This window comes from Molothrus ater, chromosome 16 (genome assembly GCF_012460135.2).
Source record: "Molothrus ater isolate BHLD 08-10-18 breed brown headed cowbird chromosome 16, BPBGC_Mater_1.1, whole genome shotgun sequence".
Lineage (NCBI taxonomy): Eukaryota > Metazoa > Chordata > Aves > Passeriformes > Icteridae > Molothrus > Molothrus ater.
In genome coordinates, this window is record NC_050493.2 from 173,915 (window position 1) to 187,708 (window position 13,794).

At 41.1% G+C, this 13,794-nt stretch overlaps 1 protein-coding gene across 3 annotated transcripts; it reads right to left on the reverse strand.

Annotated features, from left to right (window-relative positions):
• Positions 1-21: 21 nt before the first annotated feature.
• IL4R (interleukin 4 receptor) lies at positions 22-13,773 on the reverse strand. 3 transcript variants are annotated; one of them, XM_036392370.1, is made up of 11 exons: positions 13,691-13,773; positions 13,178-13,416; positions 10,534-10,647; positions 7,004-7,145; positions 6,014-6,165; positions 4,812-4,966; positions 4,086-4,242; positions 3,185-3,284; positions 2,523-2,592; positions 2,307-2,383; positions 22-2,209 (listed from the first exon to the last, which is right to left on the reverse strand). In XM_036392370.1, exons 3-11 carry the CDS (start codon positions 10,601-10,603, stop codon positions 469-471), a joined length of 2,664 nt encoding a protein of 887 aa, XP_036248263.1. In that variant the 5' UTR covers positions 10,604-10,647; positions 13,178-13,416; positions 13,691-13,773; the 3' UTR covers positions 22-468. The 3 variants fall into 3 exon arrangements, with proteins under 3 accessions (XP_036248263.1, XP_036248262.1, XP_036248264.1); XM_036392369.1 differs by having other exon boundaries at positions 22-2,212; XM_036392371.1 differs by lacking the exons at positions 6,014-6,165; positions 13,178-13,416; positions 13,691-13,773 and having other exon boundaries at positions 22-2,212; positions 10,534-10,643.
• Between the last annotated feature and the right edge of the window lie 21 nt (positions 13,774-13,794).

Consider the following 13,794-nt stretch of genomic DNA (forward strand, 5'->3'; position numbering starts at 1 on the left):
AATTGAAATAACAAGCAACAATTCAACTTGCCATACAGTTTATTTCCAAAGACTAGTTCAGTCTTGGCAAATGTGGCTAGGCTACCTCCATATAGCAGTTGTTCTCTTGGGCAAGGGTTCGCGCAAAAGTTTCATTTTTTTCTCATTTTTCCTGCTGTTTTCCACTAGTAGTTCTATTGGTCTTTTTTTTAACTGCAAGTGCCAGTCTGGAGTCCTCACTGTGAATGGTGTGAGAGACAGAAGGATAGGAGTTACTCACAAAATGATTAGGTAGCACCTTGTCTGAGCCATGGAGCTCCAGGGTCTCTACAGTTTTTCTTTCTAAGCTTAGCCCAATACTGTCCAGTGATGCTGGTAAGCTGACTCCTGAGCCACACCCCCCGCCCCCTGTCTGCATGCTTCAGCACCTCTTCACTTCCCCCTGCATCTCCAAGTTCCCTCAAGTGGTTGTGTGAGTGGCAGTGGAAGTTAGTCATTTAGTCTGTTATCACCACTCTCTTGCATTACTTTCCCAGTAGGGTTAAAGCTTCTCCATTTTGTTGCCTTTGTAGCTCTTTCTCTGCTGTTTAAATCTTGACACTTCATCTCTAACAAATGCAACAGCTGTTCATCTCTGCTGGTATTTTCATCATTGCTATCACCATACAGCTCATTAGTGCTGTTGATCCAAGGGCTGCCATCACTAATCTGCGTGTCATTCTCACTAGATGCTAAACCCGGGGCAGTGGTGCAGTCAGAACCCTGAACAGTCAAACACACACCATCCTTTATCCTTGGGTCAGATTCATAGACTGCAGTATCTGGTGGTGCTTCATTCAGGTTGTTGCACCGATTAATGAAGGATTCATACAGTGATGTAGACATAACCTCATTGTCACTGTCCCAGTATAGACCATTACATTTACCTACGCTACCAAAAGGCTGATAGCCAGATGGCTGAGGTGCAATGGGGCAAGAAATTATATCAGCTTTCCTTCGAACATTTTGATATATTACTTGCTTATGCATTTCTTCCTCTGAAAGAAAAGCTGAAGCACCTTCCTTTACATGTGTGGAGAAAGATGGAAAATCAGTATGTTCTGAACAGGTGTTTGGAAAATCAAGCTCAGTGCTGGGAGATCTGTAGTTGTTGTAACACATCTGATTGCTAGCAGGCTGAGCCCTTTGGTCTCTGCAGCTGCATTTGGCCATCTCTGACAACTGTCTCAAAGGTGGTAAGGAAGGCACACTTTCAAAGCCCAGAGTCAGGCTACTGTTAGCCATTGACTGAGACATGAGGGCACTGAAGCTCTTGTATGCAGAGCTGCTTGGTTCCTTGCATGCAGACACAAGCATATTAAAGCTCCTGTAGGCAGAGCCACAGGGTTCCAGGGATGGAGACAAAAGGGTGTCACAGCTCTTGTAGGCAGAACCACACAACCCCATGGATGCAGACACAAGGGTATCAAAACTCTTGTCTGCAGGGCTGTTTTTTCTGTCTGTTTCAGTTCCAAACAATGATTTATTTGTAGACTCCTGGGTCAGGACACAAGAGCCAAGCTCACTTTCAGAATGACATAGAAAACAGCTTTGATGAACCATTTGTTGAAGATCTCTTGCATCCAGAGAAGCAGAATTTATGCTGGAGCTCCGATATCCAGATTCAAAGGATTCTTCTGATAGTTCTGACTCTTTGCTGGCTGTACTACAATTGTAGTCATCTTGAGAGGCTTTGGTGAAAAGAGGAGCTGTATGAGAAATGTCACACGGTTGCGGACTCTGGGCTACACTTTCTTTTGGATTTTGCTGTGATGGATTTTCAGACCCAATGTTCTCTAAGGTTTTCCTCTCAGCTGTGGGGATGTCTGGGCCTTTATTGTCTTCCATGTTATTTTCATCTGCCAGGAGTGCATCAAACATGTTAGCTAGTAACTCATTGTGTTCAGGGTGCTCTCTGAAAGCACCAATGCTGCTCTCACAAGGCTCAAACATGGTGAACTGGTTGCCAGTTTCTTCTTGGCTCTCAGTTTCACTGTCTGTTAAACATACACAGATTTCTATACACTCTTCAACTGGTATTGTATCAGGGGTTAAAACTGCACTGCTGCCTTTTGGCAACCACTCTTCAGACTTGCTGTGGCAACTGCAAGATTTCTCAACATTTCTGATGTTATCTTTTCCCTTGAAGTTTTGGCTTGACAAACTTTGAGCCAGACAGCTCTTGCAACTTCTGCTTTTGGAAGTCAAAAGGAAAGGACGGTTAATGTTTATAGTACAGGAAACAATTTTATGCTGTAAAGCAGAGGATTTTTTTTAATCTTACTTACATTTGTTGTTCCATGTGACTCTGCTTTAAGTCCTGGAACGGGAACTTAATTTCATCAAAGTAGCACAAAACTGAAAACTAATAAAGATACAAATGGGATTTAGGACACATATGAACTGTATTTAGTATCCCTTACACTAGACAGACAATAGAATTTACTACGTATTCTACTTCTGATGATCAGGAAAAGGTATTTTTTGCAAAGCTTTTAAATTACCTTGACATTTTTTACAACCGATTGGCTCTTTGCTGGATTTGGGATTTGATCCCACCATTCTTTCTTCACTCTGCAAGGAAAGAATGAAAATAACTTGTTTTGACTGTACTTGGGCTTAACCAGTGTACATTTCTCTCTTCTGCTCTCCTTTCCCTCTTAGGCATCTGCACTGCAGCAACAGAAAGTATTTGTTTTGAGCATCTCCTGATTTTCATTAAACCAGTACAAAGATGTTTGTATGTTTGGTATGTGACTGCTCTGCACAGCAACAGTCACCTGTTCTTCTAATCATGTTTAAAAGGATGTGTGAAATAGACAAGATCTCATTACCATTTAAAAATTTCATATTACCATTTAAAAGTTTTTGAAAGAAATAAATGTATTTAGCCATCCTTACTTGAACTCCAGCAAAGACCAAGGATCAGAACTGACAACCCCTACTATAATAAACCTATTGTAGTAAGTTAATAAGACTATTCAGAAAATGACAGAGTTTATAAAACTGACTTGTGTTTATAAAACCTCTGCTCACAGACAGCTAGATAAAGGTGCCGAGAAAACCCAAAACATTAGATTTCTGTGCTACCAGACATTTGTCTAACCAATAGCAATACTGATATCTGTATAAACTCTATAAACTCTGTGAAAAGCAGGATACTTACTTGGTGAAACAGAAGTAACAAATTATGGATCCTGCCATGATCAGTATGCAGGATGTGGGCACAGCCATCTGCAGAATGTCTTCAGCCTCCACCTGGTAATCTGTTAAACAAGCAAATGTCCACATGTGAATGTGCATCTAAATGCAAGCACTGACAATACCAAATTATTTGCTGCTCTTCTGCAACTCAAAAAAATGCTCTTTTAGAGGATGTAAAATTAAGCTTCCACCACGTTAAAACCAGACCCCCACAGCTGCCAGCAGCCATGGTGTGTGGTGCATCAGAGACCTGGCTCAGGTGCTGTGCTCAGCTACGGGGTGTGGCAGGAGCTGGGAGAGCCAGTGTGCACTGCGAGGCCACTGTCAGCCCTCAGGTACAAGGCGCTATCACACAGCACCTAAAAGGGCTTTACCATGCATTACCATTGTCACTGTAGTGCCGCTATGTTTCTTGTTCTCTCTGTTGCTCTTCAGGGGCTTTTATAAACCCTCCTACCTCTATTAAAATACTGCTGTATTTGCAGCATATATATATATATATATATACACACACACATATAATTTATACTCACTTGCTCTCACATCAATGTTGCTGTTTAGTTCAAATACCTCTTCTACTTCCCTGTTGTCTACTTCATGAAATATTTATAGAGAATAAATAGATTCCTTTCAGCCTGTTTTTCACAAGGCTAAGCAATCCAACCTCCCCTGGTCTTCTCTTCCTTAGTTTCCCAAGGAGTTGCCTATCTATGTTTAGTGTCTTTGGAAGCCTTTACAGATGTATTCACATTACATTCAAAATTATGAAGATGGTGAGTCCATAACTCTCCTCCAAGAGAGCAGCAGAGTATGTAAGACTGTATACCATCCTTTTACCAAGCTGTTATTTCTGACACTATTACCATTGCGAAATTCAACTTCTTCACTCCATTCACTCCAGTAGGCTGGGTAGTCCACATAGTTACACCTGAGACTTGCAACATAATCATAGCCTCTCTTCAAGGAGCTTGCAGTAATCTCAAAACTTTTTGCCTGGTAGTTAATTGCTTTTACAGAAACCTGAAAAGAAAGTGAGAAAGTTGACTTGGATTTCTTTATAGGGTGAAGGGTCAGTGACTGCAACTACATATCAATAGTGTTATGTGTTTCAGTGACCATTCACAAATGAACAAATGAATGACTTGTGTATGATACTGCCATTGGCAGTTCATGTCATTGGCAGGTGGAATTTATTACCTGCCACCATGCATGTTCTTCTGTGACCAGAAGCAGCCCAGCCCAGAAATGCTGAATTATTCAGAACTTACCTGCCCCACAGAGCCATTAACCTCCAGCTTCCTGATGTCTAAGGAGCAAATGAAGTTCAGGGAATAGAAGCATTGTATTTTCAATCTCTGCCCTGTCTACTGCAAGCAGCAGACCATTTTGGGGTGGCAGTCACAAGAGTTTCAGTTCTCTGACACCCAGCTGAACCATCTTGGGGGCAAAGTGAACTGTGGCAAGTGTGTAATCAGAATCACTGTGCTCTGGCTGGCCCTTACATTATTATTAATGAAGTGACTTTCTAGAGGACTTTTTAAACCTTTAAGCCCTGGAGATAGAAAATGAAGAGACTGAGTGTCTCTTACCTCTGTCGGGTGCTGCTTCCTCCAGTATTTCACTTCATAGATGACTGGCTGTCCAGAGAGAAAGGATGGATGAGAGTAGCTCTCCTCCCAACTCAGATTGAAATTACCATTTTCAGCTTTCTCAATGGTAAGATTTTTGGGGGCTCTCGGCTTAACTGTATGGTAAAAAATACAGAACAGGGTAATGGGAGAGCACTGATAGAGAGAAGCAGAGAGAGAAGCATTCACCAGAGACCAGAATATCATTGCAGGCAATGCATTTAGCCCTTTTCACTATGGCGTACCACAAGAATAGAGAGGCTGAACCTGAGCAACTTGATGGTATTCATTAAGCACTGATTACTCAAGCTGGCCGAACCAATTGCAAGCACGGCCTTTTGGTGCACTGGATGCAGCTTTCAGCCTGGAGAAACAGGAACAGCCTGTGCCCTGACAGGAGCAGCTATGAGGCCGGGTGGGCACAGAGCTCCAACATCACAGCCAAGCTGTCCTGGCTCCCTGTCTCTTGAAAATCAATGTGGAGTTCTGCTTATTTGGCAGATAAGCAGCAGCATCAATCAAGTATTCTGAAGAGAACCAGCTCCTTGGCCTGCCTAAAGTATGAAAATGGTTTCTCTGAGTGTAAGGTGACAGGCGTTACCAACAAGCACACTGTTCTGACCAAACTGGGGGGTCCAGGCGGAGACATGAACTCTGTCCTGCTTAGGAGCAGTCTCTTTAACTTTTTTATCACTGACTGTTAAAATCCAACAGGAATTGCTGTAAAAAATCTCCTGCTCATTTGGCATGATTCAACTAGCATGAAAAATCAGAGTATGACAGAGATAGGAATAGGAAGAATTTCAGCAGGGATAACCTAGCTTATTTCCAGAAACTGAAAGTAGCATGATTCCTCTTCCTCTTGTAAGCCACAAGTAAAAGGCACTAAAGATAATCTTAGTCCCCAAACTCCTTTTGGCTCGCAGCTGAGAGGGTGCAGCTAGAGGAACAATCACTCTCTGCCTTCCCCATTACTTACATTAATTCCTGAAGAATCTAATCCAGAATCAGGTTTCTAAAACAAATGGATTTCGCATTTAAGCTAGCATAGCATTTTGCACCTCTGACAAGCAAAAACTGTTCTGGGGACATGAATGAGAAATTAGCTAGGATTGCAAAGCCTTGAACCAGATGCACCAGTGACAAAGTAAACAAGATCTTACCAACAAAGGCTGGTGTAACACTGTAATTGCACGAATCAGTGCCATTGAATTGTAGGGCTAGAATATATGTGAGGCTAAATACAAAATATTCCGGATATATTGTACAAGTGCACCTTAAACGGTCTTTTTCATTCTCAGGAACACATTTATTTCTGAAAAACAGGCACAAAATTATGTGATGTTTAAGAGAATGTTACACACTATTCCTTGAAAAGGTGAAATCAAGTCTCCCAACATGTATAACCAATCAGAACTGAGACAAGTCAGTTCTCAGAAATGTTTCCAAAACAAAACTGAGATCCTCAAACAACCCACCCTCCCTAGCCACCTACTGGATATCTGTATCACACAAATTAAAAACTTGACAGAAAGGCCAAGTATTGATCCCATATACAACCCTTTGTCACACTTCAGTTTCTAAAGGAAGATACTAACGGCTTGTTAGTATAGGAACAGGTTTATTGCAGAGTATCAGCAATGTTATTTGAATGTTGGTGTGGTGAAATCATGCAGCAAGGGAAAGGAGAACCCAGATGCATCTTCTTGTGTAAGAGATGATGACTGGCCCTGCTCAGAACGGGACAACAGTCTGTGCCTGAACAAGGAGCTACACTGTATGCAGAGACAATCACCTGACCTTCACAGACCAGTGAATCAAGAAAGACTTCTCATGAAGAAGGTAAAATTTTACATGAAGTTAAAGTTCTGTAAACTTCTAAGAGCCCTACCACTCCCACCAGTAGGACTTGATCCATGCTCTGTCCTAAGAAAGCAGAAAGTTCTACAGAAGAGTAGACCGCTGAACTGAGGGTGCTGTTAATTGCAGAAACCCATTTTACTTAAAAGGAAAGAATCCATTTTCCTTTAAGAGCAATAATCTGAAGTACATTTTGTCCCACACACCCACAGTAGAGGGAGGAAATTAAAGCCAGTAGTGGCTATAGGATATACAAAACTTAACAATGGCAGTGTAACATCTTAAACACTTACGACACAGAAGAAGTTTCGTTGCTGTAGTAGAGCACGAATTCTTTGGAGCAATTGGTTTGTGCAGGCACCTTCCAGTGACAAACCAGCTCTTTGTCATAGTCAGTGAAGCATGCAAATTCCTGTATGTGTCCTGCAGTCAAAACTAGGGGAAAGCAGCATACAATGAGAAGCAAGAGAATCAGAAGACTATATTGCACTAAGCAGAAATACTAACTTTTCCATCTAAACAGAGCTGCCACACCTCTACAAATTAAGTGAAAACATTGCTATTTTTTGTGTCTGGGTAAATGGAAAGAGAAACAGACACTCAGACCGTCTCCACCTTTCTGGAGACAATGTCTATGGTCTTGGACAGGAGAAGTCTGCAGTAGTAATACTGACATAGAAAGGCACATTTCAGCCAACACAGACTTCCAAGAACAGAAAATCTGATTGCAATAGCTCTATTTAAAACACATCAGCATTAAATGACACTACATTAAAACAGCATTAAATACAAAAGCCAAAATGCAGGTTATTAACAGAGTCAGACCAGGATCACTGCTTAGAGTCATGACTCCTGTTTTACCTACAACTAAGGTAAAAGGTTCTAAGCTTCCCATACTTCATTTCACTCAGAACTTCCTGCTCTGTCTTCTACTCATCATTGTTATGAGAGCATTCAAGACTGAGGAGTGATGAAGTCACACTGAGCCAGGCACTGAGGAGGTATACAAAAGCCCAGAGTCTCTGCATTCCAGTGTTCAAGTTTATAACTATTTTCACCGGCTGTATTTAACCAAAAAATAGAATATAGTGGTCAAAATATCTTTGTTAGAACTGGAAGTGCAAAGTGAATCCACAATCCTCATTATCCCTTCCAGCTTCACTTTCCTATATTTCAATGTGCTCCACAAGAGTGATACACAGAACAGAAGAGAAGCTAGGTGACAGTAATGCCACGTTGTTATTTGGACTAACAGTGTGCCAACCCTGATACTGGACCCTGGAATGTGATTATAAGAAAATAGCTAGAAATAGCTAATACTTTTATCATCAAAGACAATTATTTGCCTTTTCTGATGTTTGACTTCTCTTTCACAGGTAAATAAAAACAGTATCTCACTTTTCTTGCACAACCTGTACAAATATAAATCTTTTTCTGCTTTACATGTCAATCTCCTGTAAAAAAATTAAAATACCTGGTTTTTTGAATCCTATTAATTAAGATTATCTGAGAATTTCCAAAGGGATTCTGCTAGAAGGTTTTCGTGGCAATTATACAAGACCAAATTTTGTGTACATAGCCCAGTACATTACCAACTCTGCATGCTGGTCATTTACATTGCAAATTCAAGACACATTTGCCAACTATTCACATCCTGCAAGGTTTTTGTCCTTCAGCCATGTCTGCTTCACAGGCTTATTCCTTCCAACAGGTACCTAAATTTCAATAATTCATCCCATGCCGTTTTTGCTGAAAGTACCAAATTTCATTTTATCTTCCCTAGATCTCTACTTTTCTGTAGTCCACTTGTGTTATTTACTATGATCCAACTTCTGCATACTCTAATACAGTACAGGATCTGCAAATGTAAAATGTGATGGTCAGATACCTTTTAGTGGATATGATATATAGCACAATGGGATCTATAAAATTTGGATTCTAAGTTGTCTGGTATATTGACTGCTTATAAACCTAGAACTTACTGTGATTCATGGTTTCAGTAGTGTTCCAATCCTTCGAAAATGTTTTGGTTTAGTTACAAAGGCTAAATATTTATCCTGTAGATAAGAACTATTGCTTTTATGTCCTTTCTGGATGACAGTACCACGTTAGGTTTCCTTTTTTTTTCTGCATGGTATCCAATTCTTTAACACTCATTAAAAAAGCAGCAAGTCAAACTTCTGCAACACTTTAACAGTCATACTGCTTTTTATTTTACAATAATCATTACTCTGTTGATGTTGTTTATATTTGGTTGCCATTTGTAATTTTATTGCTAGTTTCCTTTTCTCACTTTAAAATGTACTTTTAACATAAGTACTATCAAGTTAAGGCCCTTAAAGATGAATGACGTTATTTTTCAATCTGTTAATCATCTTGCAGTTTCAAGAATAGTTCAATTAAATTAAGCTCTTCCTGCTGTGTTAAGCTATGATGACTAACAGTTTTACTTTATCTTGCCATTCAGTGCTGTCATGTCTTTTCAGAACTCTAAATTATATTCTCTGCTCTTTTCCTCTCACCTTCTCACTTTTTCATCTCTGGTATACCATTTTTTTTTCAAAAAGCTCAGATATTTGAGAATTTCCTTTTGAAACCATATACAGTACAGGGTTTGTTTTGACTTTGCATAGTTAAAAGAGGGAACTTAAATACTGAATTTCTTTTTTGATCCTCAAAGAGTACACAATGCTGAAGAAACTTAAAACGCATAGTTAACTAGGCAAACAAACCCAAACAAAACACAATAAAATTAAACTTTGACAAAGATAATTTAGGGAAATGAAAAGGTGGGATTACCTACACCAGACAATCCTGCCAATGTGTTCTTGCAAACCTTGATCCTTCTCATTAATTCAAATTGCACTATTTCATAGTACGTAAGATAGTAGCTAAAAAACTTTCTTTTTTAGAGACAGGGTACTTTAAATTGTCCTTTAACTATTTTGGTTTGCTTTATAAAACAAAATGAGATCTAAGAAACTATAGACTACTGTGGAACTAGTTAAAAAAAATACAGAAAGCAAAGTGTGAGATTCATTTTCCAGAAAATAAAAATGCATTATCGAAAACCATTACTATATATCTATGTATGTATATATATATATATGTATTTATATATATCTCTCTATATATATACCTCATTAGTATTTTTAATCAAATATCATAAAAGATGAAATGAAAACAACCCATGTTTATGGGTATGGGAAGTCAGCTTCTGCCAACTGAGCTTCATGAAATAATCCTTAAGGAACCAGCAGCACTCAGACTCGACGCACCTGCAGGCTGACAGAAGGGTGGCGAGGGACACAGCAGAGATGCCGTCCCCTGTCTGCCCCTGGCAGGGCAAGCCAGAGCTGCTCTCATCCAGGCGGGCGCGCTTCCCAGGCGCCTCGCTGCAGACCGTGGGGAGCACAGGGCGGCAGCGGCTCCGCAGGCCGGCTCCGGGCGCGGCTCCCTCGGCACGCCGCGGCAGCCAGGGCACGCCGGGGCTTCCGCAGAGCCGCCTGGGCTACGCCGAGACCCGGCCCACGCTGGCGCGTCCAGGGCGCACCAGATACTGGGGAAGGAGGACGCGGCTTTCCAAACCTGCTTCTCCTTTCTGCAAATTTCTAGTTTTTCTTGTCCGCATAGAAAAGGTCAATATAAAGATTTAAAAAAACCCAAAAATCTAAGATTTTTTTCTAGTACAGGGATACTTCTGACATTTGAAGCTACAAATTTTATAGCAGTTAATTAGTGGTAACAGCGTTACCTAGTGGTCATAGAAAAATGCTATCAAGAAAAACTTAACTATAATAATTTAAAATATAGACAAACATACCTTCATTTGTTGTATATGAAAAGAAAAGGATCCACCGGATATATGGTGCAGCACTTGGGAGTCTTGCCATTATTGATAATTGTCAGGTTCAGTAGGAAAAACTGTGCTGCAATTCTGCCAACAGAAAACATAATAAGCTTACATCCCTGTCTAAGTTAAGGTAAAGGCGTAGTTTTTCCTATCACTCTGCTAGATATTAGAATTCAGACTCCCTGCTGTACCTATTTCCCACCTCTGGCCCCTAAAATTAGCTCATGGAATGAGACATGTAAAAGAATAAGGAGAACATAAATGAGCTAGAAGACTTTTCTGCAAAATTTTCATTATGGAGAATAAGGGACTGACATTGGCAGTGGAGCTACTCTCTTTAGCTACTATAAAAGAATGGCTGCTAGTATGTAAAGGGTAAAAAAGGGCAAGAACTAGACCAAAATCAGTGACATTGTCACCAAAGCCCTATGATTCCACTCAGATAAGTAAAAGAATTTAAGAATGAAGTGTCCAATCTACTGACTAAAATGTTTTCTCTAAGTCCTATCACCAGTACCTCGATAATCTGAGTATCACCTCTTTAAAAAAGAATTTTAGCAAAGAACTCTGAGCATTGCTCCAAAAGAATGCAGATTCATTAAAACATTAATTATTAAAAAGTTGTAAAACACATACCTAATCATTATATAACCAGAACAACTTTGGAGAAGGAAAATAATGCAGCCTTTATGTCCCTAAGCATAGCAAAACTGTCTAGGTAAACTGAAAACAGATGAAATAATTAATTTCAGACTTCAAAATAGCAAGTGTCCCCAAGATATTTTACCAATGTAGCTACTTAATGTCTAAGATAAAGCTACCAGCTTTCATATAACTACAAACGGATATCATGCATTTAAAATTCTGGTAAATTTGTAAGTGAAGTCATGCTAACTAATATGCTTTTGGCTTTGCTTTCAGTATAAAGCGGGATAATATTGGTTCAGCAGCACATTGTTAGGACACAACCCTTTGGTCCCTTCCTCTCATGCTTTTGGAATTCTCTAACTTTCATATCTGGACAGGGTGTTCTCGCTGCCTGAAGCTTCAGCAGTTCTGTTTATACCTGTAAGGCTCCTGGGTAGTACACTAGTTTTTATTTCAAAGGGAGAGGAGAGGAGAGGAGAGGAGAGGAGAGGAGAGGAGAGGAGAGGAGAGGAGAGGAGAGGAGAGGAGAGGAGAGGAGAGGAGAGGAGAGGAGAGGAGAGGAGAGGAGAGGAGAGGAGAATCTCCTTCTCTTGGTGAATAGTATTGGGTGTTCTGCATAAGGCTGGTCAGATTCTGAAGTAGAAAAGACTAGTGTAAGGTATTTGTGGATGGTGGTTCAATACTCTCTTCCCCAAACCAACCATGCAGCAGAACCACAATACATGTGTCTGACAGAGGTGAGTCTGTCTGAAAATGTCCATCTTAGAAGTTAAGGGATAAGGACATTGTTAGTCAAAATAGAAGATCAGAATGGAGACTCTTCCGTGACCTTCCCTGGGGCAGTTATTGCTCATCGAGTAGTTCTTTACTAAGAACAAACATGACAGACAAATTTCTCATAAGAGCTTGAGAAAACTATTACTCAAGAGCTGAGTTTATTAATATTCTGAGAATAGATGAAATGTGACTAAGCACAGTAATACATTTTTTTAAAAAGAAGACAAGCACCTTGGCTGCTGCTCAGAAAAAAACGAGCCAACTGCTCTGGCATAAAAAAAATAAAAATCCTTAATTTCCCTTTTTCCTGGAATTCTCAAGAGAGGAAGCATTTGCTTTCCACTGTTAGGTAATAGTGCCACATGACTGGAGTTCCAAGAAACTCTTGGAACTCTGGCAAAGAATCCTGAACCACATAAGCATGTCCAAATGAGCAGATGGCAGACGAAAAGCATCTTCACATGGAAGAATGGATCTGCACATGTGGATGAAAATGGAGTGAAGCCAGTGCTTTAATGAAACTGCAAGACAGAAAATTTTAAAACATCCACAGCTCTTCTGCCTGTTACCTCTTAAGTTTTTCATTATACCAGACAATGAAATACCAATCTTAAAAAAGCAGGTAACACATATAGACAATACTAAAATTACAGCAAACTCTGTAATATATATTTGGCTTAGTAAGTCTGATATATTTGAGGAAAGTAACTTGCAAAGACATAAGTCACTTCCCCAAAACTAGGAAAGAAATCTCTGTCGGGGTTAGAAGCAGATATACACGGTTACTGGCATAAGCTACATGCTTTAATCACTTAACTTTCTGTTTCTTGAAAAAAATGCGATGTGATTAGAATTATTTCATTCACTATCAAGAAAAATGGTACTAACTTTTGGCCTTCTAAGAAAATTAGGGTCACATTTCATTAACAGGTATAATCTGCAAAACTGTTATGTGCAAAGAGTAACTCCTGCCCAAACCAAGAGGTCATATTAAACAAGACTGCTTAACGCACCGTTGCTGCAATTGTACAGCTAAAGCATCATTCCCTGTTTAAGGCTGCCTCTTTTTAAAACTGATGCACATCTTGTCTTACTCTCTAGTTTAAAGCATTAACTATAAACGCTGAATAAAGTGAGACAAGTGGTACAGAGCAAAGCAAAATGTTCACCAACAGATTCTACATCAAACCTTGGAAAGAAAACCCGTGCAGCGTGCAATGCCTTCTGACGAGAAACCTCTCCTTTCCTCAGCACGAACCGGTCCGAAGCTCGTAGGCCTCCAGGCACACGGGGAGCGCAGCCCGAGCCCTGGGCTGGGCACGGCCGGGAACGGCGCCGGTCGGGAACGCGGGCCGGGGATAGGCGCGGCTGCTGCGCCTACCGCGCAGCACGTCCAGCAGGAAGAACGCTTCGGAGAATTACACCTTTCTGTGTAAAATATTGTAAAAGGAGCACTCGCATTTAACAGCCTCCAGGAAACAGAAGCGATTCTGGCCGCGGGTTCCAGCCGGAGCCGCCGCACGGGACGGGCCCAGGGGTATGCTCCCGGCGAAGCCCCGGAGACCTTCCGCCCTTCCCAGACAGACCTTCCGCCCTTCCCAGAACCGGCACGGAGAAAAACACAGACGGCACAAACTGCACGCCAAGCGCAAGTAACGAGGAGTCGGTCCTGACGCCAGGACGAAGGGGCCGCCGGACGTACCTTGTGTCTACCGGCGCCCACTCCGGACCCGGACGCTCCCGAACCCGGACGCAGCGCTGCCCCAGGCCCAGCCCGACACACCGCCCGTCCGGCGTGGCGCGGGG

Bases quoted from the DNA above. Each gene is read 5' to 3' on its own strand.
- IL4R (XM_036392369.1), bottom strand. From the start codon at position 10,603: ATGGCAAGACTCCCAAGTGCTGCACCATATATCCGGTGGATCCTTTTC. The intron at 6,166-7,003 runs GTAAGTGTTTAA...CCTGTTTTTCAG, and splicing joins AACGAAACTTCTTCTGTGTC to AAATAAATGTGTTCCTGAGA. The intron at 2,384-2,522 runs GTAATTTAAAAG...TATCTTTATTAG, and splicing joins CGGTTGTAAAAAATGTCAAG to TTTTCAGTTTTGTGCTACTT.